General features: G+C 36.5%; 2 protein-coding genes across 2 annotated transcripts; both read left to right on the top strand.

Moving 5' to 3' along the window:
- Positions 1 to 3388: 3388 nt before the first annotated feature.
- Positions 3389 to 5188, top strand: LOC130233966 (uncharacterized). The gene is made up of 2 exons (XM_056464279.1): positions 3389 to 3438; positions 3887 to 5188. Exon 2 carries the CDS (start codon positions 3907 to 3909, stop codon positions 4555 to 4557), a length of 651 nt encoding a protein of 216 aa, XP_056320254.1. The 5' UTR covers positions 3389 to 3438; positions 3887 to 3906; the 3' UTR covers positions 4558 to 5188.
- Positions 5189 to 14160: 8972 nt separating this feature from the next.
- On the top strand, positions 14161 to 24387 carry LOC130225094 (uncharacterized). Its single transcript, XM_056456529.1, has 4 exons — positions 14161 to 14229; positions 20410 to 21185; positions 24016 to 24263; positions 24356 to 24387. Exons 2-4 carry the CDS (start codon positions 20434 to 20436, stop codon positions 24385 to 24387), a joined length of 1032 nt encoding a protein of 343 aa, XP_056312504.1. The 5' UTR covers positions 14161 to 14229; positions 20410 to 20433.
- Positions 24388 to 24938: the final 551 nt, after the last annotated feature.

Raw genomic sequence — 24938 nt, 5'->3', positions numbered from 1 at the left:
ACAAAACATTTTCCCCCTTTATACACAATACATTTTAATCTGAGAAACATTTAAAATATTTTGGAGCAGTAAACATGTCAGGCTAATTAATTTAACTTAATTATGGACTCTCAAAAACACAGATTTTTTCATAATTTAAAATGGCATCTTTGGATATCTTTACTGCTGGAGATACTGCTGTCCTAAAAAACAAACAAAAGAGTAAATAAAAAAATCTTACTCATACCTTAGGAACATTATTGCAGAAAATTTAGACAGTTTTAAAACCTTGACTTTTCCAAACCGCGGTATACCTTGAACACGGTTATCATCCCATGCCTAATGTATGTGTTAGTATTTAATGGATTTGGGAGACCAGATTTGGTGCACGCAGTGACCCTCAAAACACTCTGGAAGATGTTAATATTAATATGCTTTCAAACATAAAAATATATCTGTTTTTAAACCTCTACAAAAAACTGACGTACAGATAAAACCTGCCAGGCACCTTGTGGGTGTTTCCAGTGATTAATTCAGAAAAACGAACAAAGATCTTTAGCGTCTGTAAGGGATTCCTTCTTCATATTTATAAGTTGAAAAATGTAATTCATTTAGGTGTAACAAGTTGAAGTAAGTGAGGTTTATTAATAAACTAATTTCGAGAGGATCATGTGCTTATGATTTATCACAGCCGGTCTCGTATTAAGCTAATCAGTATCATCCAATCATATGAGCCATAAGCTACTATAAATAACCACAGTCTTCAGTCCACTTTATCTTCATTTGGAAGAAACCCCCCTTCCTCCCCATTCTCCTCCTTCACTTTAGATCGGGCGGCACGGAGGCCCAGTGGTTAGCACTGTTAGCCCCACAGCAAGAACACTGCCGGTAGGTGTTTCTGTGAGGAGTTTGTATATTCTCCCCGTGTCCGCGTGGGTTTTCCCCGGGTTCTCCGGTTTCCTCCCACCATCCAAATATATACATCATGCATAACAATCAAGCATTTGTCTAGCCCCCTTTTTTCCTCACGTGTTCCCTTAGCTACTGCAGACGGGGAGTTCTGAGATCCACTGAGCTCAGCCTCCCCTCTCGCTCTGCGAACGGGAGGAAGCCCCGGGCTCGAGGATCCCTTGAGCTCGGGGCTCTCTCCCGGGACAGCATACCAAACAAGCTTTTGATGAATCATCAGCTGAGTGTGAACTCTTGAAATAAAGATTTAATTTATGTGCCAGTTTATATTAATTACATATTATATGTAATTAATATAAATTTCTCAGGGTTTTTGTTTTGGTTGTTTTTTCTGCTATAGTTATCATGCAGAAATCTGCATGGCACGGAGCAATATCAGTTTGAAGGTCCAACCATAAAATCCAGTAATGGGAAACACCTCCGGGTGATCCGGTTTCCCCCACAGTCGAAACACATGGGCTATAGGGGGGTTGGGGAGGCGAAATTGGCCATAGTGCCATGTGTGGATGAATGTGAGAGTGTATGGATGTTTCGCAGTGATGTGGTTGTGGCTGCAAAGTCATCCGCTGTGTATAACTCTCGGCTTAAAGTGGGTATAATCTTAGTCGAAAGAAAATGTATGCTTCACTGACGACACACATTTCAGTTTTATGTTTTTGGGTTGAAGCAACAAAATAAACATCAAACATCACCTCAAACAAGATCTTGTGTATGAGCTTTAGAAACACCTGTAGGACAACTATTGTTACTAGCTTTGCATTGTTATACATGACATAATGGTAAAGACCTGTAATGCTTTATAATGTTTGGGCTAGGCTATGTAAATAGCATTTGCCTGACCTAGGACATTTGTGAAGCAAATAAACATAATCAAATTGGATTTTTTGTTTGTCAAATTTCCTATATAGTAGTCAATTCAATTTATTATAACTGATTAATTCATTTATTATAAGGGGATCAAGGATGCTGTGCAAAAGTAAGAAAATAAACAGGATACATTTAATCCTGCCAATTTGTATTTCAGACAAAATAAGTAGTCGCTTAATGAATTATCACAAAAAAAGAAGTAAAGGGGAATAGAGAAGTCAACATACAACACGCAGGGTAAAGCGTAGCCTAATGGTAACTCTTTAATTTACAATTCTATAATATCATAACATCATTCATTCATTTGCCTTTGGCTTAATCCCATGTCTATCCGAGGCCCACATTTTAAAAGTGGGGGGGACGGCTATATGAGATCATACCTGCATATAATTCTTAATCACCTGTTTCTAAATGGTCTGTCTCTAAAAGTGAGGGGGACGGATCCCCTCCGTCCCCCCCGGTTGCTATACCCCTGCCGAGGCCGTCACAGCGGAATGAACCGCCAACTATTCTAGCATATGTTTTACACCGCAGATGCCCTTCCATCTGCAACCCAATACTGGGAAACACCCATACACTCTCACATTCACATAAACACTCATAGACTACAGCCAGTTTAGTTCAACATCTATCATATCGTTGCTATTTTTGGGTTCAGTTTCAGTTTCTGTTTCAACATCCTGAAATAAAAGTCCCAGCAACTTCCGGTTCACACGGACTTTAAAGCCCATCGTTTCCAAAATAAGAGTCCCACAAAAATCGCAATTGGAACGAGCTGTGTTATACTTAGAAAATAAGTAGGGATGGGGGATGAATGATGTTGTGACCAATCAAAAGCTGCTGTGGGCATGCGAATTAATGATCCTATATGTGAAATCCAATGCTTTGTTCCAATTAACCTGCTTTTCACTGGGATGTTACATTCACAATATTTAGATGAGAACGAGGAAACAATGGTGTATAGGAGCAGGAGAATATGTCATTACCATGTGCTGAACTTTTATTATTCAGCTATGCATATCCAGATTTTTATTACATGACACCTTTAACTTTGATCTGATACAGAACAGATCAAACATAATCAACATACAGACTATTACAGAAAAGTACTTTACTGTAAAGCAGTGTGCCAGTTATAAGTAATGTTATATATAGCCTAAATTCGCTTGACATAGCTTTATAAATGTTTTCTTAAACACCTACACTCTCAGAAATAAAGGTACACAAGCTGTCACTGGGGTGGTACCTTTTCAAAATGTACACATTAGTACCTTAAAGGTCCATATTAATACCTCAAGGGTACATATTAGTACCTAAATAGTACAGAAGTGTTCCTCTTAAAATTTGTAGGTACAAATTTATACTTTTGAGGTACCAATTTGGACCCTTTATGTACAAATGTGTATCTTTTGAAAAGGTACCACCCCAGTGCCAGCTCGTGTCCCTTTATTTCTGAGAGTGTACCATAAGTCTCTCTAGTTTGTTAGTTTTGTTTTAGCCATTCAGCTGGTTGTCCAAAACCCATAAAATAATTATCATGACATTTTTGCACCGCCTACAAAAAGAGTGATAACAGAAGCTCGAGAGATACAGAGATGCAAATCACCTGAGTGCATGAAGCAGGTACAGTATCCTCTCTGTCTCATATGCTTTTGTACATTATTTGAAATGCTGTTTGCTCTTTATATATGCATTATTAAACTCTACACTATAACAGATATCACGTATAGCATGTAGAAAACATTTTACTTGATCCTTTGACTGTTATAAATGAACTTGTGTGAACTTGAATGTGTGTGTGTGTGTGTTTGTGTGTGTGCGTGCGTGCGTGAGTGCGTGTGTGTGTGTGTGTGTGTGTGTGTGTGTGTTTAAAGGGAAATGAAACTATACTGCGCTATCTTATTCAAATGAATGAATGATTGACTTTAAGAAAACAAGATGTTATTAATGAGTTTTACTGCTTTTTCTTATTTTAGAAACACTTTTAAAACTCAACTCACTGCAAAAAAATAAAAATCTTGACGGCACTGTTGTGCTACTGCTTACAGAAATCTGCCTGCTTATATTTCAGATTTTTTTGAAGGAGGAAACATGGAAACATTGAATAATTTATCTGATCTGAAAGAGTCCGGGTTTGGTCGGCCGCCTCCCAGACACGGACTGAACTTGCTGTGGTGGTTTGCTCATGAGTGTGTCCAGATTGACTCCAATCAACAAATGGCTGCTCTGTGCTACCCTGAAAATGGATGTTTTGGTTTTCACCGATTCTACAATAGGGATAGACCTAAACTTCTTCCACCCATTAATCTACCGTACTACGAGGTGGGCAACCTGCACAACCCTGGATCGCTGCCCTATTATGTCATAGAGAATTACACGGGGTATTTAGACGACAGCAACTGTGATCGGATCATCGTTTCTTATAACTGGAGATGGAAGAAATTTGACAGGGTTTACGTGACACGACACTCGGATCAGAAGAACTTTGACCCCAATTGCACACGCCAAATAAGCCCTGAACTCATAAAGACCATAAAAGAGATGAGGCGTGCTGAATTTCTCAGTGAACGCAGAAATCAACCTCAATCTGTTCACATAGAAATGCCTCATTCAGTGCTGACAGAAACCAGTAATTGTCCAAATAAAAACTGCTGGATTGGGGTGGGCTGCGCCATTGGAGTGATCTTCCTCATCATTATGACTGTTGTTTTGCTTTTTATCTTTGGTAAAATTAAATCTTGAATCTGAAAGTTGCAGCTTATATCAAATGAGCCATTTTATTTCATCAAATAAATGAAATATAATTACTTGTTTATTATAGATTAATATACAATATTGAGCACTGCATGTTTATTTATGATTCATTGTATTGATGTCGAAAAATTCAAAAGATTTAGAAAATGTAAAACTGGGTAAATGTATATTATTTTAAACCATACTGCACTTTCAAATGAATTTATGTCCAGGATTTTTAGTTTATTCATATTCAAACTGCTACACTGTAAAACCCAATAAGTTAAGGCAACTCAAACCATTTGAGGAAACCGATTGCAACAAACTATTTAAGTTCACAAACTAATCCCAATGAGTACTGTGAACTTATTCCATTTGAGTAAATGAAGCAATTTGAGCACAGTGAAACCCGATAAATGAAGAGAACTCAAACCAACTGAGTTCTGTAAAACCCAATAAGTTAAGGCAACTCAAACCGTTTGAGGAACCTGATTGCTACAAACCATTTTAGTTAAAAATAATAATCTATATGAGTACTGTAAACTTACTCCATTTAAGTTGAAGTAATGAGGTATTTAAATAACTCCTTATATTCAACACTGAGTTCAAAACTCTTTTCAAATGAGTAGAATTAACTTAACAGTACATTTAACTCCACTCATTTCATTTGATAAAGTTGACTGTTGGGTTTTACAGTGTATTGTTTGTTGTTGTTGTTAGGCTACTTTACCATAAGTGGCATTGATGACATTTTAAGCTGGTTGATAATCATTTTAATATATTGGCTGCTATGAATTCATTGAAATGAATAAATATATAAATACACAAAGTATTTCTATGAGTCTATTTAATTTCTCCACATTATGAGCTGTTTATCACTACTGTAACAGACACATGTACAGCCTGTACGACAAGTGTTACTATAATCATTTTTTACCTTCAGTTCAATCATCAGCAAATATCTATAATGAGGCATTTAGTAGCAAAGAACTAGTTAATGACTTGTTTACTTTGACATATTACCTTTGACACACCCTGCACTACTGTTTGCCTGCTTCACTTTCTGTTTCCTCTCTCTCTCTCTCTCTCTCTCTCTCTCTCTTTCTCTCTCCACATCTAATATTTTTATGCTTGAATGACTGATTGATTGCACAAACACATGCAGTTACTATTTAACCTCTTGTTACTGTGTACACAATGAAATGTCAATGGGGACCAATGACCCTTTATTTACCTGCTTTTCAAAATATAGTAATGAAACTCCTTTGTGACCCTCAACGACAAAACAGTCATGTTGCACTATATCTGTAGATATTGTATAGATTTATAAATTGCATACAAATATATATTTATAAAATGCCAAAAATCATACAATTCTAATGTTAAAGGAAGATATTTAGTAAATTTCCTGCTGTAAATATGTCATAGCTCAGTATGCACTTCATTTGGACAGTTTTAAAGGCTGTTTTCACAATGTTTATTTGAACCTTCAGATTCCAGATTTCAATAGCTCAGTTCAATAGCCAAATATTGTTCAGGAACACTTTATTTTGATGGTCCATTTGAGTATTAGTAGACCGTCTGCTTAATATCTATTGATACTGCTCCTACAACAGACATTTAACTGACTATAAGAAACTCTGCATGTACATGTCAACTTACACTAACCCCAACCTAACAGTCTTCTTATAATCTAATGAGAATTAGTTGGCATGTAGATGCCATGTAACGTTATAATTTGACCTTAGGTCATTTGACCATATATCAGACATCTGTATGGGAATTAAAATTAATTTTAACAGTTTTGAATCAGAATCACCAGCGGTATCTGTTATATAATAGTAGTCATCTTTAAACTACTTTTAATACAGAAAATAAATAAGAGATTTCACCCAAAGTTCTTAAAGCAGAATATAAGCAGCAACCTTTTAAAAATGCTGGATATTTAATTTATAATTATTATAATTTTTTTTTTATAATAATAAAATCTCTCATTTAAGAGACACTGGTCTGCAATTTCTAAATCAGCTTGAGGTGGAGTCTAGTGTTGTTTATTTCCACAGAAATGCCTCTCCCTTGATAATAGGCTGTATAAAAAATATCCTAATGCATGAAGCTCCAGTGTTTGTTATTGTGGCCCCGCCCACTCACAGACTGATGAAGAACTGAAGCGCGAGAGTAGCACAGACGCAGATCTTCACACAGCTCACGAACAAGGTGCTGTATATTCTATTTCATTGCTCTGATCTTGTATATAAGTATTTCAGACTTGAAATCAGGTTTTATATGCTTTAAATGCTTCCTAAACTCCACCGAACAGCGGTGACGTGTGGAAAGTGCTTTGCGCGCATCCTCAGGCTGTAACAAGGTTGCGTATTTCAGGAGAAATGAAACCTACAGCACTCTATAAGTACAGTAAAATATATTAAACTACTATAAATAAAACATATATATTTAGAAGATGAGATAATACTCTACTGTTTGATTATGAGGATAGCCTATGAATATATATTTTCTCTGTTTATTCAAAATGTTTAGTTAGGTTTGTTAATTACGTAGCAAGTTAGTTAGTAAAATCCCTAAAGAGAACTACAACTCTGTTACACTTTTACAATTTCATTTTGTCTTATTAATTATTTAATAATAATAAACACTTAGCAGTTTAGTGTGTTCTATAGTGGTGTTTTTTCAATATTTCGGGTCTGAAAACATGTAATATTTTACACTGGCCTACACTTAAACAAAAGTATTATGATTTTGCTAAATAAAAAACTACTTTTTTCCAATTTTGCCATAATGACAGTAGATAATATTTTACTAGTTATTGCAAGATATAGATTTAAAAGTAAAGTGTCGTCTAGCCTAACTCGGTTAATGATGTTAACTAGGCAAATTAGGCCAAGCAAGTAATTGAACAAATTGGGGGAAAAATAACAAACATTAAAGATGTTGAACTTTGCAGTTTTTACATTTTCAGGATGTTTATATATAAGACTTTCTCCAGCTTCACCAGCTACATTTTAGCAAATTTATATTATACTTAAAATGTAAATGATATTTAAATAGCTAAATATAATAGTTTACAGTACATGTCAACATTCTTGTAACAGGCTATATTTGAGAAATATTGAATAGTCATATTTGGATGAAAAAATCTTGTCTTTAATGCACTTTTTTTACACTGTATTTTCTATTTATTTCATTTCATTTGGACAGAATGGTCAAACTGCGCACACTGAATGAACTGGCCCACCTCAAAGAGATCAGGTTTGGTCAGCCGTATCCCAGACACGGCCTCAGTTTGCTCTGGTGGTTTGCTGATGAATGTGTTGAAATTGATGACGACGGCAATATGATTGCACGATATGATCCAGAAAACAGACACTTCGGTTTCCATCATTTCCATAATGCAGAAGAGCTTCTCCCTCACACCGACCTGCCGTACTATGAAGTGGGAAACCTGGCACACACACACGACCTGCCATATCAAGTCACTCGGTATTACAGAGGAAACGAACATCTACAAGAAAGCAACGCAGACCGCATTGTTGCTTCAGTCAATTCAGACTGGAGTGACAAATGGTTTGACAGGATTTATGTGACGCACCATTTCGGTGATGATGAGGGCTTCGACGAAAACTCCACCTTCCGCATCAGTCAAGGCCTCATTGAGATCATTCAAGGCCTGGAATGGTCAGATTTCATTGATGCAGTTAAAATCAGGCGCCGATATCGTTGTCGTCGCTGACCTCAATCTTTCTGGATCTTGAACAGTCACTCAAAGCTGAAATCAAACATTCCTGTCAATCCATAATAATTCAGTGCCTTACATTACAACTGTCTTGATGACCTTCCCAGCTGGCACACATCAAAAAACACGTCAAAAAAAGGCTAATCGATTTGACGTCAAAACCTTGACGCCTATTTGACATCCACACATTGATGCCCTTTTGACCAGCAAATAACTACACAAACAGTATCATTCATTCATTCATTCATTTTCTTTTCGGCTTAGTCCCTTTATTAATCTGGGGTCGCCACATCGGAATGAACCGCCAATTTATCCAGCATATGTTTTACACAGCAATTGCCCTTCCAGCTGCAACCCATCACTGGAAAACACCCATACACTATGATGCATGTCTTTGGACTTGTGGAGGAAACCGGAGCACCTGGAGGAAACCTACATGACCACGGAGAGAACATGCAAACTCTACACAGAAATGCCAACTGACCCAGCTGAGGCTCAAACCAGTGACCTTGCTGTGAGGCAACAGTGCTACCAGATGCGCCACCGCGCCACCCACAAACAGTATTATAATATAATAAAATTTTATTTATCTGCTACAATTACAACTTACATGACAAAACCACGGCAAATATTATTACTATTAGAGGAAAGTCTTGTGATAGATTTTTGACGTGGTTTAGATGCCAATGTTAGCTGTCAATTTGATATGATTTTGACATCATTGACTTCAAATCAATTAGCATATTTGACGTGTTTTTTTTAAATGTCGTTTTTCTGGGTCAAACAGCAAAGTATTTTTAAGTATTACAATTAATTGTTTGAAACCGTGCAGCCAATTCCTGCAAATAGATTGTTTAATTGTGTAATTAATAAGATGTGTTGTTTTCTGTCTGTCTACTTGAATATTTTTAATGAACAGTGTTTAATTTTACAGCAATAAAAGAACTATCAAAAAAAGTCATTATTTATTAGGCTACTTACCCTAATCCAAACTGAAATTAAAAAAATTAGCCCAACACAGATTTTTTTTTCACTTCATTCATTTATTTTCCTTCAGCTTAGTCCCATTATTCATCAGGGGTCACCAGAGAGGAATAACCTTCCAACTTATCCAGCATATGTTTTACACAGCGGATGCCCTTCCAGCTGCAACCCAGTATAGGCAAACACCCATACACTCTCATTAACTCTCGCACTCATACTTTACGGACAATTTAGTTAATCCAATTCCCCTATAATCAGAAATCAGAAAATCAGAAAGAGCTTTATTGCCAGGTATGTTTACACATACGAGGAATTTGTTTTCGTGACAGAGCTTCTACAGTGCAACAGCATTACAGAGACAGGACAAAAAACAGATAATAAATATATATTTTTTTTAAATAGAAGTAAGTAGTGAGTGCAAATATACAGATTGACAAGTGTATGTACGTGTTTATTACTATATACAACGTTATATGTGCAGCTGTTATGTGCAAATTGGCATGTAAAGTGTGTTGTTTAATAAGTGTATATGTGGTGATGTTGGTTTCACAATTATTATCATCAAGTGTTCATGAGATGGATTGCCTGAGGAAAGAAACTGTTTCTGTGTCGGGCTGTTCTGGTGCGCAGTGCTCTCTAGCGTCGACCAGAAGGTAAAAGTAAGAGGCAGTGTGCTGGGTGTGAGGGGTCCAGAGTGATTTTGGCAGCCCTCCTGCTCGCTCTGGATAAGTACAGTTCTTGGGGAGTAGGAAGGGTTGTACCAGTGATTCGCTTAGCAGTCCGAACTATTCGACGTAGTCTTTGGAGGTCGTATTTAGTAGCTGAGCTAAACCAGACAGTTATTGATGTGCAGATGACTGATTCAATAATGGAGGTGTAGAACTGTTTCAGCAGCTCCTTTGGGAGGTTAAACTTCCTCAACTGACGAAGAAAGTACAGCCTCTGTTGAGCTTTTTTGACAATGGAGTCAATGTGAGTGTCCCACTTCAGGTCCTGAGAGATAGCGCATGTGTTTGGAATGCGGGGGAATCCGGAGCACCTGGAGGAAGCTGTCTGTGTTATACTTAGAAAATAAGTGGGGATGTGGGGATGAACGATAATTGTTGTCAGCTATTCTCACTATAGGAATTTTATGACCAATCAAACGTGTAAAATCACGTTTTATGCAGATTAACCTTTTTTTAACTGGGATTTTACACTCAGATGAGAAAGAGGAAACAATGGTGCGTAGGATCAGGAGAATATGTCATTACCATGTGCTGAACTTTTATTATTCAGCTATGCATATCCAGATTTTATTATATGTCACATTTAACTTTGATCTGATACAGAACAGATCAAACATAATAAACATGCAATCTAAACAGGAATGTACTTAACCTGAATATTTACTGTAAAACAGTGAGACAGTTATAGACGGTGTTATATATAGCCTAAATTTGATTCACATAGCTTTAGATGTTTTCCTTGCTGGAAAAAAACACTTTAAACCAGCTTAAGTTGGTAGGCTGGTTTAAACTGGTCGACCAGTATGGTTTTAGAGATGCTTTGACCATTTCCATCTCCTGGGAGATGACCAGCTGAAACCAGCTTGACCAGCCTAGCTAGGCTGAGAGACCAGCCAAAACCAGTTGAAATTGTTAAATGGCTTAAACCAACTTGGAAATTGCTAAAAAAACCCTTTAAAACCAGGTTGGTTTGTGCATTTTTTTTTTCAGCAGGGTTAAACACACCGTCAGTCTGTAGTTTTCGTTTCTTAGTTAGTTTTAGTTTAGTTTTATCAATTCAGCTGTTCTTCCAAAAAAAAAACAAAAGTAGCCATCATGACATATTTGCACCCAGGGCCGGAGCAAGCTGAACTGCCGCTGTAGGCAAAGGACGATCACGCCGCCCTCAACCCGAAAGGGAAAACGAAAATGACCCTTTAGCAGAGTGAGGACCGGTGGGGGGGTCGCCTCCCCTAGGTCGCCTCTATGGACTCGTCGGCCCTGTTTGCACCACCCACAAAGAGTCCTACCAGATGCGCGAGAGAAACAGAGACGCAAATCACCTCAGAGCGCATGAAGCAGGTACAGTCTGTCCATTATGATTTTGTACATTATTTAAATGCTGTTTGCTGTTCATATGTGCATTATTAAACTCTACACTAAAACAGTATAGCCTGTAGAACACATTTTGCGCGATCCTTTGACTATTACAAATGAACTCGCGCGCGGATGTATGTGTGTGTGTGTGTGTGTGTGTGTGTGTGTGTGTGTGTGTGTGTGTGTTTAAAGAGAAATGAAACTATACGGCGCTCTGTTAGCCCTCTAAAACAGACTGAAACAGGTTGTAAAAATGAATGAATGAATGAATGAATGAAAGATTGACTTTAAGAACACAAGATGTTAATCATTAGTTTTACTCTTTTATTATTTTAGAAACACGTTTTAAACTCAACTCACTGTAAAATAATAATAATATTAATCTTGACTGAACTGTTACAGAAATCTGCCATCTTAAATTTCTGAAAAGAAAAACGTTTTGTCGCAAACATGGAAACGCTGTATGATTTATCCGATCTGAAAGAGTCCGGGTTTGGTCGGCCGCCTCCCAGACACGGACTGAACTTGCTGTGGTGGTTTGCTCATGAGTGTGTCCGGATTGACTTCAATCAACAAATGACTGCACTGTGCAACCCTGACAATGGCAGTTTTGGATTTCATCATTTCCAAAATAGAGATAGACCTAAACTCCTTCCATCCATTAATCTACCGTACTACGAGGTGGGCAACCTGCACAACCCTGGATCGCTGCCCTATTATGTCATAGAGAATTACACGGGGTATTTAGACGACAGCAACTGTGATCGGATCATCGTTTCTTATAACTCAGGATGGAAGAGATTTGACAGGGTTTATGTGACACAACACTCAAATCTGAGAAACTTTGACCCGAATCACACTCGACAAATTAGCATTGAACTCATAAAGCAAATTAAAGGGATGAGGCGTGCTGAATTTCTCAGTCTCGGTGAACGCAGAAATCAACCTGAACCTCTGCACATAGAAATACAACATTCAGTGCAGAGAGAATCCAGTGATTGTCCAACTGAAGAATGCTGCATTGGAGTGTGCTGCGCCATTGGAATGGGCATCATTATTATGGCTATTATTTTCTTTTTAACCTTTGTTCATAAATAACCTAATATTGTTTGTGTATTTTATTCAAATAAATGAAATACAAGTACTCATTTTTTATAGAGTGGTGAGCATTGCATGCTTTTCAATGTATTCTGCTTATGGTCCATCGTTTTGATGTAAAAAAAAATATGTAAAACTGTGAAAATGTATATTATTTTAAACCATACAACTGGACTCGGTGAAATGTATGTGTATTTTTTGTTTCTGTATTCATATTTGTGCTTGTTCATGTTGTTATTGTTTGTAGCAATGTAAGGTTTTACTTATATACATGCCATAGGTCACATTTTAATATATAGGGTGCTATGAATTTATTAAAATGAATCAATATATAAATACAGTTGGTGTATTTCTACATCTTGTTTCCGCATTATGAGCTAGTTATCACGACAGCAACAGACACAACCTGTAGGACAAGCGTTACTATAGTCAATTTCCCCTCAGTTCCTTCATGACATCAGCAAATATCCATAGCAATCAATGAGGCATTCAGTGAGTAGTTAATGACTTGCTTACCTTTGACACACCCTGCACTGATGTTTGCCTGCTTCACCTTCTGTTAACTCTCTCTCTCTTTATCCACATCTGATATTTTTACAGTTGAATGACTGATTGAGTGTACAAACACATGCGGTTTATGGTATTTAACCTCTTGTTGCTGTAGGCAAGGCAACTTTAACATATTATGAGTTCATGACGGTTAAATTAAGCATAAACTAATGTGGTAATTAATACATTAATTAACAAACATTCATGTATTAATAAGCAATTAAGGTAGCCCTTATTCACACGTTACAGTCACATGAGTTCAAGTTAGTTCATGTTTAGCGCATGCATTAACTCATTATTAATACATAATAAAGTATTGTTTAGTTTACATATTAACACATCATTATTCGTGTACTGTTATTGTAAAGTGTTACCAAATAGTTTAATGACAATTTACTTACCATTTACTCACCCTCAAGTTGTTTCAAACGTGTTTGAGTTTCTTTTTTCTGCATAACACAAAAGAAGATATTTGGAAGAATGTTGCTAGCCGAAATGTTTATTTACATCCAGGTGGAACAATCCAAGAAAGTCAATAGGACCAACGACTTTTCAGTGTAAAGAAACTCAATTGTGATCCTGGAGGGGACATGTTGCACTATATTTGTAGATAATAGCAAACATTACATTATATTGGTTAAAAATATGTTTTAAAATGTCAAAAATCATTAAATATTAAGTAAAGGTCATGTTACATGAAAACATTTTGTATTTTCCTTCTGTAAATATATTATAGCTCAGTTTGCACTTCTTTTGGACAATTTTAAAGGCTATTTTTCTCAGAATAAGTATTTTTTAAGCAGATTTTATATTTCAATAGTTGTGTCTTGGTCAAATATTGTTCTTTAATGTAAGCAAGAATGGAAATATTATTTATTCATGTTCATACATGGTCATATCAGACAACTGTATGAGAATAAACGATAATTTATCAAAGCTTTGATTCATAATCAAGCAACAGAAGCATCAGTTATTATTTATAATTATTATACTTTTTAATTTAAAAGCTCATTTAAGAGACACTGGTCTGCTATTTCTAAATCAGCTTGAGGTGGAGTCTGGTGCTGTTTATTTCCAGAGAAATGCCTCTCCCTTGATACAACCATGCATGAAGCTCCAGTGTTTGTTATTGTGGCCCCGCCCACTCACAGACTGATTAAGAACTGAAGCGCGAGAGCGACACAGACGCAGATCTTCACACAGCTCAAGAACAAGGTGCTGTATACTCTATTTCATTTATTTTATCTTTTATATCAGTACTTGAAATTGGGGTTTATATGCTTTACTAAACTCCACCGAACAGCGGTGACGGAGACTGTATGGAGCGCTGTATCCTCTCTGGCTGTTGAGAGGCTGCGTGTTTCAGGAGAAATGAAACCTACTGCACTCTAGTTAGTAGCGCAAAATATACTTGACTAAATAAATGATATATCATGAGAAGATGAGATTAGCCTCACCTGTTTGGTTATACGGCCTATAAAGAGATATTTTCCCCTTTACTATTATTTTTTTAGTTAGTTAGTTAGTAAAATCCCCAAAGAGAAATTCATACAACTCGCTCTCAGACTGTTTGGTGCACTTTTCATTTCATTTTATCTTATAATTTATAACTTATAATAAAATGATAATAATAATAATAATAATAACTTAAATGAAAACTTATTTTTTAATGTTATAATAAAAATAATTTATATAAAAATAAATTTTATAAATAAAAATGTACTTGCAGTTTAGTGTGTTTTTTCCCCAATATTTCAGGTATGAAAACATGGAATATTTTATACTGGCCTACTGTCAATTTCTGCAAATAAATGCTGTTAATGATAATATTCTTATTTGAAATGTTGAAGTTGTCTTTATTAATAGTTTTAAAACAAATCTTTGTGCTTAACAAACAAAATAAATTATGTAGGCTAATGGATGTCTTCAGTGGAGTGTACAACACCGTTTCCTTATCCACGAAAGAGAGAAAGAGAAAGTAAAGGCCGATTGGAGGAGGCTCATTCTTTATCCGTGTGCTCCAGATGGTCTGTTCAACTGTTTTCTCACTAGTGAAGCATTCAGTTCTTCCACTTACAAAGTCCGCCATGTAAATAGCAAATGTGCCATGGAGCGACGCAATTGACTCTTAAAGGGAATGGGAGATGAGACTCTGATTGGATTATTCTCAAAACACACCCAGAACTCATTAAGAGAATAAGCTCAACCCTGTTAGACCACGCAGAGCGTATTCCATCCTTAAAATAGCAAAATCGAATTCGGACACGCCTTTAATGCTTTGGCGCCCTGCACTTTAGACTTTGCGCCTAGATCTTTAAAATAGAACCCATACAGTTGAAGACAGAATTATTAGCCGAACTTCCCAAGAGCTGTTTAATGGAGCTTTTTATAATACATTTTTAATCAACTATTTTCTAAAAACTGTTTTAAATACAGTTTAGTCTTTGTCATGATGACAGTACATAATATTTTACTAGTATGCTAATTTTGCATGGTACTCCATTCAGCATAAAGTGCGATTTAAAAGCTTAAGGTCAATTAGGTTAAAGGTGCAGTATGTAACTTTGACAACTAGTGTTTGAACTAGGTAGTGCACTCCTGGATCAAAACAAACGCAAGCGCAGGTTGCCAGATTGACGACACCTACAGCGAGGCTGATTTAAGTCGTGTTCTAAATAAAAGCAATAACACATGATAGGAATATAGTTTTTGTTCTAACCAACATCTCGAATTGATATATTAGAAACTTTCTCACAGGTGAACAACAGGATAAACTGACAATGATCACCCCAGGTACACATCATGTGCTTTATTCAGTGTTAAATGCTAACAATGTGAGTTTGAATGCCATTTCACGACATTTATTGTCATACTACTGAAAGCAGCAGCAGATAGTTCACCTCAGATCTTGAAAATCAAATAAACCGATTGAAAATCAACTCTAGAACTGTGAACTTCAGTGCAAGCCAACACATATCAGTGATTCAGAATCTACATTTAATAATGTTAAAGAGGTTTAATATGTATTTATTAGCTCATAAACCTTACTATAAAAACCTTTCTGTCATGTTTTGTTTGGTGCAAACAGTCAAATTGATTATCACTGCAAACCTCGTCACATAGGGTGTTAGGACACGGGGTTACAAAGTAACCTGCTCACCTAATGTTTACGCTCCTAATATTTATTTGCTAATTAATAACCTCATGTGGAACTCTATCTGTGTCTCATTTCAGAGTCTCCCAATGTTACTGTCCACCGGAGGTTGCATTTTAGTCACTTTGAGAGTCTTTATGACTGTATGAATTGATGATTTGTTCTGTATAGCCAATCAGAAAAAACACATTTTCATAAACATTAACACATTTACAAAACAAATACATTTTTCAGAATGTTTATATATATCCATCTAAACTAAAAGACTTTCTCCTGAAGGAAAATACAGAAGGGAAACATCTCTTTGCTCAATTATACATCACTTGGGAGATTTTTAAAAAGTGAAGTTTCATAAAGTAATTTCGAGAGGAGCACGTGATATGATTGAGCACGTCTGGCCGCTCATCTGTAATCAGTAATAATGCAATCAAAGTGATCCTAGTTTACTATAAATGGATCATTTTCTCCCTACTGTTCTATCTTCGTTTGGTAGACTCCCCCCTTCCACCCTATCTCCTCCTTTTCCTCCCTTTTCTAAAGGGGGAGCTCTCGAGACCTACCTGATCTCGGATCTTCTGATATGCTTATCGACCGGGCGGGAGCCCTGGGCTCAAATATCTCCGAGTTCAGGGTTCTCTCCCGGGACAGCATGCCAAACCTGCTTTATACGCCAAGCATATCAAAGTGGGAACTCTTGAAATATAAATTTCAATGGAGGGCTAAAACGTTTGTTCTCAATGGCAAATAAAGAAAACAATAGATTTCTGTTATTTCCAAACAGCTATATATCTTTTTTTCTGTACAAATGTATAGTTTACATCACCATTCTTGTAACAGGCTATATTTGCGATATTTTTTGCACTGTATCTTCTAATCTGCTTATTTTATAACTTTTTTTTCTGGACACAGAATGGTCAAACTGCGCACACTGAATGAACTGGTCCACCTCAGTGAGACCGGGTTTGGTCAACCGTATCCCAGACACGGCCTCAGTTTGCTCTGGTGGTTTGCTGATGAATGTGTTGAAATTGATGACGACGGCGATATGATCGCACGATATAATCCAAAAAAAGGAAAGTTCGGTTTCCATCATTTCCATAATGCAGAAGAGCTTCTCCCTCACACCGAGCTGCCGTATTATGAAGTGGGAAACCTGGCACACACACATGACCTGCCTGATCGGGTCACTCGGTATTATGAAAACAGCGAACATCTACAAGAAAGCAACGCAGACCGCATCGTCGTTTCAGTCGATTCAGACAAGAATCGCAAGATTTTTAAGAGGATTTATGTGACGCACCATATCGGTGATGACGAGGGCTTTGATGAAAACTCCACCTTCCGTATCAGTCAAGGCCTCATCAGGAAGATTCAAGACCTGGAATGGTCAGATTTCATTGATGAAGTTAAGAATTCATAATTGATGAACTTGATTTTTCTGGATCTTACAGTCACTCTTATAGAAATCAAACACTGTGTTGGACTGGGATGGTGTAAATGGATTGTGTAGCCTAATTGAGAATATGTATTGTGTTCTGTCTGTTTACTTCTATTTTGGATTAACAGTGTCTAATTTTACAGCATTACAAGCAACTGTCAATAAATAAACAAATATATAAATAAAGATTTGGTCATGGTTTACTCATCCTCAAATGTTTGGGAAATGAGCCAAGCAGAAAATATTCACGTCAGTAAAAAATCTAATCAAACAGGTTTATGGTTTGTGGTTGGGGTGTGACAACAATGGCAGAATTTTAACTACTGGGTGAACTAACCCTTTAGGTAAAGCATATCGACGTCTCTCCGTGTTGGCGTGGGTTTCCTCCGGGTGCTCCGGTTTCTACTACAAGTCCAAACACATGCGCTATGGGTAAATTGGGTAAACAAAATTGGCCGTAGTGTGAATGCGAGAGTGTATTGGGTGTTTCCCAGTACTGGGTTGTAGCTGGAAGGGCATCCGCTGTGTAAAACATTTGCTGGATAAGTTGGTGGTTCATTCCACTGTGGCGACCCCAGATTAATAAAGGGACTAAGCCGAAAAGAAAATGAATGAATGAATGATAATATAGGCTAGAATGCATTTCCATATTTATTTAAACGTCACAATACCATTTCAAGAGTTCACACTTAGATATTGTTTGACAACTGTTAGCAGGTTTGTCATGCTGTCCCGGGATAGAACCCTGAGCTCAGAGATAGTTGAGCCCAGGGCTCCCGCCTGGTCAATAGAGCATGTAAGAAGAGTTTGAGATCAGTTGGTTCTCGAGAGCTCCCCGTGGTAAAGGAGGAAAGGAGGAGAAGGGGTGGATGGAGGGTTTCTTTGGAAAACGAAGGTGAGGGAGTAGTTCTAGCTATAGGCTACTTATAATGAGTTTGGATTAATCTGATTGGCTAACTAATGAATGTAGATGGGTGACCAGCTGCAGTCAATCATATCACGCGCTCCTCTCGAAATTAGTTTGTGAAACTTCACTTAAAAATATATTAAAAGTAAGTTATTTTAGAGAAAGAAAATTTCACTGATTCTTAGATTAAGCATTTTAATTTAGTACCTATTAATTCAACTTACTGTATTTTAAATAGGCCAACTACTGCGTGGGAAAATAGCTTGCAAATGTTTATCGGTTGTTGCTAGATCGACCAGAAGTTAACGAGAATTATTTATATTTCTTATTAAATTTCCCATTAATTGTACTTTATTAACGTCTACCCTGGGCGCAGTGGGTAGCACGATCGCCTCACAGCAAGAAGGTAGCTGGTTCGAGCCCCGGCTGGGTCAGTTGGCATTTCTGTATGGAGTTTGCATGTTCTCCCAGTGTTGCCTTGGTTTTTTTTCGGGTGCTCCAGTTTCCCCCCAAGTCCAAAACAAAACATGTGGTATAGGCAAATTGGGTAAGCTAAACTGTCCGTAGTGTATGTGTATGAGTGTGTATGGATGTTTCTCAGTGATGGGTTGCAGCTGAATGGGCATCTGCTGCGTAAAACATATGCTGGATTGAAGTTCATTCCGCTGTGGCGACCCCAGATTAATAAAGGGACTAAACCGAAAAGAAAATGAATGAATGAATAACGTCTTAAAATCTACAATTTTAAGATAATTAAATATGATTTAATATAAATAAAAAAATATATAATATTAGTATTATAATAACTTAATGTTGCGTAATAATAATATCATAAAATAAAATATTATAATTATTACATCTGCACAAATTTGTCCACCACCACCCAATCATAGAGCAGTCCAGCAGTCAAATTTATGAAAAAAATACATATAGATTTATTATTTTTAGTTGTAAATTAATTTTAAGAAAACTAATCATTTAAAAAGTAGAGATTTTATTCATATAGAACATAGAAAAGACGTTTTATGTGATATATAAAAACACATCTAATTAAATAAAAATTTAATAAAAGTATAAAGGGTGCATTTTAGGTCTGTTGGACCCCAAAATGTCCTAAAACACCATTAAAATGTGCTGGTTTTAATGGGTGGCAATGTTTTAAAATTATTATTATTATTATTATTTGTAAACTTTAGGACGTCTGTGATAGCCTAGACTATTTTGTTTTGTTTCAACAGAGAAATAAAATAAAATTAAGACAGGTCTGTGAGATTATGCTTTATTTTGTCGGGGAAATAACATTTATAATTAATCACATTAATTACATTGAGTTGCATTGATTCATTTTGCAGCTGTAGTGGATTCTAGTTTACTTCACTGAACTGTAAATGAATTTTATTTTACTTTTTAAGTAGAAAGGGTGCATTTTAGGACTGTTGGGCCCAATGACTGGAATTGCTTATGACCCCCAAATCCCTAAATCCGCCCCTGCATCACAGTAATGTAAAACAATAGTTATACTGTGTATTATTTATGTTATTTATTAAATTAAGCAATAAATTGTATTTTATCACCGCCTTTTGTCACAAAAATACAGTGGCAAAAAAATGGATGTGCGTATCTGCAGCTGTATCCTATCTAGACTTATCGGTGTTGTTTATTTTCAAACCTGGGCATCATTGTTTTGGCCTTTCCAGAAGAGGCAGATCTTCAATACATCATTTAACCCTCACGTATTTCACTGTTTATAAGGTCAGTTTTTCAATCTCTTGGGCGATCTTTCAACTCGTGTGTCGTGTGTTATTATATGCAGCCGCTGTTAAACCTTTTTGTTTACTGACTTGTTTTACATAGGTTTAAATTAGTATGTAATGTTTTATTTATTTATTACTACAGACGCACTACTGCTGGAATAAAACCATGATGACCATGGAGAGACCACTAATGCTATTAAGCCATCTGAAAGAGTCCGGGTTTGGTGTTCCGCATCCCAGACACGGACTGAACTTGCTGTGGTGGTTCGTGCATGAATGTATGGACATGCCCGCAAAGGAAGCGCGCTGCAACCCCGCAAATGGAGACTTCGGCTTTTATCGACTCCATAATGTCATTGGACTTCTTCCATACACCATTTTACCATTCTACGAGGTGGGCAACGTGTACTCCACCGACTCCTTGCCTGATTACGTTACTGAGCATTTCACGGGACGTCCAGATCTTAGTAATTTCGATCGCATCATTGTTTCTTACAACCCGAGAAGCAACAGGTTTGCCGAGGTTTATGTGACGCGACACATCGATCGGAGTCACTTTGACCGGGATCACACTTTCGAGGTTAGCTATATTCTGAGTGAAATATATGAGATGAACAACCGTGAAGATTTCCTCAGAGAGATGAATTATCTGACTCCCGATCAGACGCGCGTCCGCCAAATTAACACGGAAGAAATGTTCACATCTTCAGCTCAGTCACTGCACAGTCCACCCATAATGAGTCAAATGAGCCACGAAGAAGTGACTGATGAGATGAGTGATCAGATTCAAAATGACAACATACAAGGACATTTTACAGCTTCACCTCAGTCTCAGAGTCTCAGACCACTTCAGACTGACTACATCACACCTGCTGCTATTCTTGCAGTGTCCTTTGTCTTTGCTGGCCTCTGTTTTTGGTATTTTTAAAAATGAAATAAAAAAATATATAAATTCACTGTTTGTTTGTTTGTTTGTTTGTTTGTTTTTTAGCACATTTTGGAGGAAATTATTCGAAATGCAAATCTTTAAATGTTGTTTTGTTTCATTTAAATAAATGGTGAATGCACAAGCTAAACATTTTTTCAAGACAAGGACTAGGCTATTACATTTTTGTATGCCTTATATTTTATTTCTGAAAAGGGAGTCCAAGGGTACAACACAATCACTTTAAGAGATTTTTGCCAATAAATATGCACATCAGAAGTTCAGAACTGATAGCTAATCAATAAATCCTGTTGTAAACAAGTCACAGGCTAAATAAATTGTGCATATAGATAAATAAACTTGCATATATTACGTGAATATAAAACAACTACGAACTCAAAAAATAAAGGTCCAATTGACATAGATGGTTCCACAAAAAAACCTTTAACATGGATCCTTCTCAATTTCACTTAAATGAACTTTGGGGGGGAAAGGTGCTTATAGCATCACTGGCGACCTCTTTCAGGTTCTTACCTTAATTTTTAAGAGCGTAGCCTATTGTGATGATTTAGCTAATGTTTGTCGTTATAATTATTGTTATTCAGTTCTTGGTGTATTCATCTTTACGGGGACCAAATGTGTGTTCATTCATTCATTTTATTTTCGGCTTAGTCCCTTTATTAATCCGGGGTCGTCACAGTGGAATGAACCACCAACTTATCCAGCACATGTTTTACGCAGTGGATGCCCTTCCAGCCGCAACCATCTCTGGGAAACATTCATACACACTCATTCACACACATACACAACGGACAATGTCGCCTACTCAATTCACCTGTACTGCATGTCTTTGGACTGTGGGGGAAACCGTAGCACCTGGAGGAAACCCATGCGAACGTGGGGAGAACATGCAAACTCCACACAGAAACGCCAACTGACCCAGCCGAGGCTTGAACCAGCGACCTTCTTGCTGTTAGGCTACAGCACTACCTACCACCCCAAATGTGTGTGTGTGTGTGTGTGTATTATACAGTTGAAGTCAGAATTATTAGCCCCCCTGTTTATTTTTTTCCCAATTTCTGTTTAACAGAGATTTTTTTTTAGCACATTTCTAAACATAATAGTTTTAATAACTCATTTCTAATAACTGATTTATTTTATCTTTGCCATGATGACAGTAAATAATATTTGACTAGATATTTTTCAAGACACTTCTATTCAGCTTAAAGTGACATTTAAAGGCTTAACTAGGTTAATTAGGTTAACTAGGCAGGTTAGTGTAATTAGGCAAGTTACTGTATAATGATCGTTTGTTCTGTAGACTATCAAAAACATACATAGCCTAAAGGGGCTAATAATATTGACCTTAAAATGGTTCATAAAAAATTAAAACTGCTTTTATTCTAGCCGAAATAAAACAAACAAGACTTTCTCCAGAAGAAAAAAATATTATCAGACATACTGTGAAAATTTCCTTGCTCTGTTAAACATAATTTGGGAAATGTTTAAAAAAGAAAAAAATTCAAAGGGGGGGGGGGGGGGGGCTAATAATTCTGACCTCAACTGTATATATAATTTGATGTGTTTTCATTCCAGTTATAGAGGCCTATTTTCATTGTAGTTATAATGTGGAATCTGTTATACATTTTCCCTACATTTAAAGCGGTATCTTTATTGTTTCTTATAAGCTAGTCCCAAATGTGCGTTTAAAATATCATGGAATGGATTTGATAAATTATTTTTTACGATTTCATAAAAAATTAATTTCATTTTGCATTCTTAAATTTTAATATTCACATTTTAACGTAAAACACAAAAAAAAAATTGCAAAATATTGCAAAAATGACCGTTTATAGGGTTTTTTTTTAACCTTGGAATTACAAATATGTAGGCCTACATATATATATATATACAAAATATATTAGCTACAAATGCACTTACTTGACTGGACCAGCAGATTTCGTCGTTGTGCGAAGTTTCAAGTGGTTCAATTGATTAAACAATTTCATCCATTATTTTTATAGTTATGCAGTTAGGTATTGTAATAACTGAATTATTTATATATTATCATTAAATAATTCAATAATCGAATGCATATTTTACCTGAAGGCCCAATGTGCCTGATATCACCCTATTTAAAGAAATGTTTCTTGAATTGTATAATAGGCTTACTGTCATTTTAAATGTATAAAGAATAAAAATATGCTAGTTTAGAGAAATAACATTATTTCATTAAACTTTATTACCAAGTAGTCTAATATTAATAGGGACAAAATATAAATAGCCTAGCTTGCGTGTTTATCGGAGTTGTTTGTTTTCAAATCTGGTCATTCCTGTTTTTGCTTTACAGAAGTGGCAGATCTTCTCACATACATAATACCTCTTCATTTAACCCTCACCTATTTCACTGCCAGTCTTGTAAGATCAGTTTTCCTATCGCTTTAGAAATCTTACTGCTCGTCTGTCTGTTTTTGGTGATCAATATCTGCAGTCGAGGCTAAATTTAATGTTTGTTATTCGCTTTTATTTTACACGTCGCAAGTTTTCTGTAATTTTTTATCCAAATGTTTTTCCTTGAATTGTAGGTACACAATGCTGGTGGAGTAAAACAATTATGGTGAGATCTCTATATGATTTATCCGATCTGAGAGGGTCCGGGTTTGGTGTTCCACATCCCAGACATGGACTGAACTTGCTGTGGTGGTTTGCTCATGAATGTGTCCGGATTGACGCTAATCGACATTTGCATGCGCTCTGCAACCCTGCAAACGGAGCCTTTGGTTTTCATCGGTTCCATAATGTTGATGGACTTCTTCCATACAGTATCCGAAAATACTATGAAGTGGGAAACCTGAACTACACCGCTTCACTGCCGGATTATGTCACTGGGAATTACACTGGACATTCAGATGACAGCAACTGTGATCGCATCATTGCTTCTTACGACTCGGGCTGGGATATGTTTGGCGAGATTTACGTGACACGACACTCGGATCAGAGGAACTTTGACCAGAATCACACTTACCGAATTAGCACTGATCTCCTGAAGGCTATAAGTTTACAGAATAACCGTGAGGAATTCCTCAGAGAAACGATGAATTATCCGAGTCCAAGTCATGTCCGTCAAAAAAACATACAAGCACATTTTACAGCTGTACCTCAGTCACTGCAGAGTCTGAGATCACACCAGACTAATGACATTGCCTATTGTGCTATTTTTGCATTGTTGTTGGTTACTGTTGGCATTTGTTTTAGATGTTTTTGTTTCTGAAATAAAAATATTAATTCGCTATTTGTTTTCTAGCATTTTCGACCTATTCGAATAAATATAAATGGCTGTCTTTAAAGGCGCGGTGAAAATAAAATAACATTTGTTTTAGATGTTAGTGTATGGTTACGCAAGAGCGTTGGTATTGGGTTGTTTCTGTGCCAATGTGCCAACTTTTATGTTCAACCACAGCCCTAGATATTTGAGGTCGTAACAATATCAGAATTTTAGTTTTAATGATATCTAAGCTGCTGTGCTCCAAAACAGTAACAAAATTCGTGTTTAGAAGATACAAAACTGATATAATCCCAAGTTTTAAATTTCCACCTAAATGGATCAATGTTTTTTTGACGTCACCTCATCTTCCGACCAATCAAATGATCTCTATCTGATAAGCCACCCCCCCTTCTCATTTGCTTTTGATTTGATAAGCGACCACTCTCACTGGCAGAGATGTGATAAAAACAAAACATTACTG

This window comes from Danio aesculapii, chromosome 1 (assembly GCF_903798145.1).
Source record: "Danio aesculapii chromosome 1, fDanAes4.1, whole genome shotgun sequence".
In the NCBI taxonomy this organism is placed as follows: Eukaryota; Metazoa; Chordata; class Actinopteri; order Cypriniformes; family Danionidae; genus Danio; species Danio aesculapii.
The sequence above is the reverse complement of the archived record's forward strand: the minus strand, read 5'-3'. Positions and strand labels throughout refer to the sequence as shown.